General features: G+C 53.8%; 1 protein-coding gene across 1 annotated transcript in view; it reads left to right on the forward strand.

Annotated features, from left to right (window-relative positions):
* The window catches only part of ATCAY (ataxia, cerebellar, Cayman type), a 61,104-nt gene that overhangs the window by 22,479 nt on the left and 35,866 nt on the right, over positions 1-2,759 (forward strand). Inside the window, exon 3 of the mRNA XM_011943451.1 lies at positions 684-742. Within this exon, the coding sequence (XP_011798841.1) occupies positions 684-742 (59 nt within the window). The remainder of the gene's footprint in view (positions 1-683; positions 743-2,759) is intronic.

Genomic DNA, 2,759 nt, shown 5'->3' on the forward strand with positions numbered 1-2,759 from the left:
GCCAGGATGGTCTCGATCTCCTGACCTCGTGATCCGCCCGTCTCGGCCTCCCAAAGTGCTGGGATTACAGGCTTGAGCCACCGCGCCCGGCTAAATCATTTTTTTAAAGGAAAGGAACATGCATTCCACCGCCCTTCCTGTCTAAACAGCTTGCCTTGCAGCTGAGCCAGGAATGTTGAGTTACAGAGATGAATTAAGCTGTAGCCTGGCTTTCCTGAGTCAGCACACCCTGCCGCTAGGACCTCTGGCAGCCCCATGCAAAATATTCTGCCCGGAATGGAATATTTCCCAGGGTAGCCAAGGAGCCAGAGCTCCTGGGTCAAGCTCGGGCAGCAAGGGCTGTGGCCTCAAGAAGTGGCCTACAAAATTAGCCAGCCATGGTGGTGCGCGCCTGTAGTCCCAGCTACTCAGGAGGCTGAGGCAGGAGGATCTCTTGAGCATAGGAGGTTGAGGCTGCAGTGAGCCATGATCACGCTACTGCACTCCAGCCTGGGCGATAGAGTGAGGCTCTGTCTCCAAAAAAACTGTATATATTTAAATCCAGTGATTCTCCGGAACTAACTGCGTCTTGCTTTTTGTTCTTGTCTGACTTGCCCGGCTGGACCTGTCCGGGCTACTCCATTGTCCTCTGCCTGAATCTCTGGTGCCCGGCGACTGATGCCCATTCCTGGATGGGTCCGTAGGCCGCTCCCAGAAGAGACGGGGGTGGAATTGCTTGGCAGCCCGGTGGAAGACACATCCTGTAAGTTTCCACGTCCGCAGAAGGCCGGAAACGGGCTCAGCGCTTCCGGGTTTCAGCCCTGCCTGGGGCTGTAACTGTAGAAATGTCAGAGGCCACACCGTGGGCAGAATGTTCCGTCCTGGGGTCTACGGTGGAAGTGTGGCCGTGGTGGGTGAGAGACACAGTGGATGATGGCGCTGTCATGAAGCCGGCACGCTGTGTTGCTGTGTGTCCCTGTGCTAGTCACTCAGCCTCTCTGTGCCTCCAATGCCTCATCTACTAAATGTAGGTAGTGAGCTTCTCACAGAGGGGGCATGTAAGGATTAAATGAGGTGATGCCAAGTGCCCTGGAGGCACAAAGTCAGCACAGCCAAGGGTACCCTGGGAGGCTCTGCTATCCAGAGCTCTAAACATACACATTTTAATGTATAATACATTATATTGGACCCAAATATATACATGTTTTAGGAGACCGGGTCATACTCTGTCATCCAGGCTGGAGTGCAGTGGCGTGATCATGGCTCACTGCAGCCTCAGCCTCCTGGGCTCAAGAGATCCTCCTGCCTCAGCCTCCTGAGTAGCTGTGACTACTGGTGCACACCACCATGGCTGGCTACTTTTGGTAGTTTTTGTAGAGACGGGATCTAGCTATGTTGCCCAGGCTTCCCTTGAACTCCTGGGCTCAAGCCATCTTCCCGCCTCGGCCTCCCAAAGTGCTGGGATTACAGGTGTGAGCCACCACTCCTGGCATGTTTTTCCTTTAGCAGAGGAAAAAAAATCATAACGTAGCAGGCTCTAAAGCTCCAGATCCCGGGGACGGGAGTCCTGGGTGGCCAGAGGAGCCGCCCTGAACCCTGTGCTCTCACTGGCATCTCCTCGCTGAGCCCTCCTGGGACCCTTGCTATGCCTGCATCTCTGCCATGCAACTCACCATAATGCCCTTCCTCCGGGGGAGAGACACTGACCAGAGAGGCACATCTCTGAGGTCACACAGCAATGAGAGCCCTGCCCAACCCAGCACCTCCCCTCTGCCCCACACTGTGCCATAGAGCCAGGTTAGAGGGACCAGCTCCTCTCCCTTTTCCAGGAATATTCAGGGTGGTGGGTCACCCCAGAGCCAGACCACAGAGTGCAGAGGCCCACAGAGAAGGCCAGGCCATCTGGGGCCTTTTGCATGTGGAGCCTGCTTGGTGCTGTCAAGCCCCAAAGGGTAACCTAAGGCAAGTCTCTCCACCCATCTGGGTCCCGCTTCCCAGGAAGGGAGGTGTTAACAACAGCACCCCACTTCCTAGGTGTGGCTGGCTAGATATCAGCCCCCAACCCATCCAGATCTGAACCCCCGGAACCTGACAATGTTCCCTTCCCTACAGAAGGGATTTTGCAGACAGGATTAAATTAAGGACCTCAAAATAGGTCAATGTCATGGTTAATTGTATGTGTCCACATGGCCAGACCGTGGTCACCTGAGTATTTGGTCAAATGCTACTCTAGAATGTAGCTGTGAAGGTATTTTTTGAGATGAGCTTAAGATTTAAATGAGTGGACTTTGGGCTGGACATAGTGGCTCATGCCTGTAATCCCAGCACTGTGGGAGGCCGAGGCGGGTGGATCACCTGAGGTCGGAAGTTGGAGATCAGCCTGACCAACATGGTGAAACCCCGTCTCCACTAAAAAAAAAACTACAAAACTTCGCTGGGCATGGTGATAGGTGCCTGTAGTCCCAGCTACTCAGGAGGCTGAGGCAAGAGAATTGCTTGAACCCAGGAGGCAGAGGTTGCAGTGAGCCAAGATAGCACCACTGCACTACAGCCTGGGCAACAGAGCGAGACTCCGTCTCAAAAATAAAAATAAAAATAGGCAGGGCACAGTTGCTCACGCCTATAATCCCAGCACTTTGGGAGGCCGAGGCAAGCAGGTCACGAGGTCACAAGTTCAAGACGAACCTGGCCAACATCGTGAAGCCCCGTCTCTACTAAAGATACAAAAAAAAAAATTAGCTAGCATGGTGGCATGTGCCTGTAATCCCAGCCATTCTGGA

The sequence above is a fragment of the Colobus angolensis genome, unplaced genomic scaffold (genome assembly GCF_000951035.1).
Source record: "Colobus angolensis palliatus isolate OR3802 unplaced genomic scaffold, Cang.pa_1.0 Scaffold22, whole genome shotgun sequence".
Taxonomy (NCBI): domain Eukaryota; kingdom Metazoa; phylum Chordata; class Mammalia; order Primates; family Cercopithecidae; genus Colobus; species Colobus angolensis.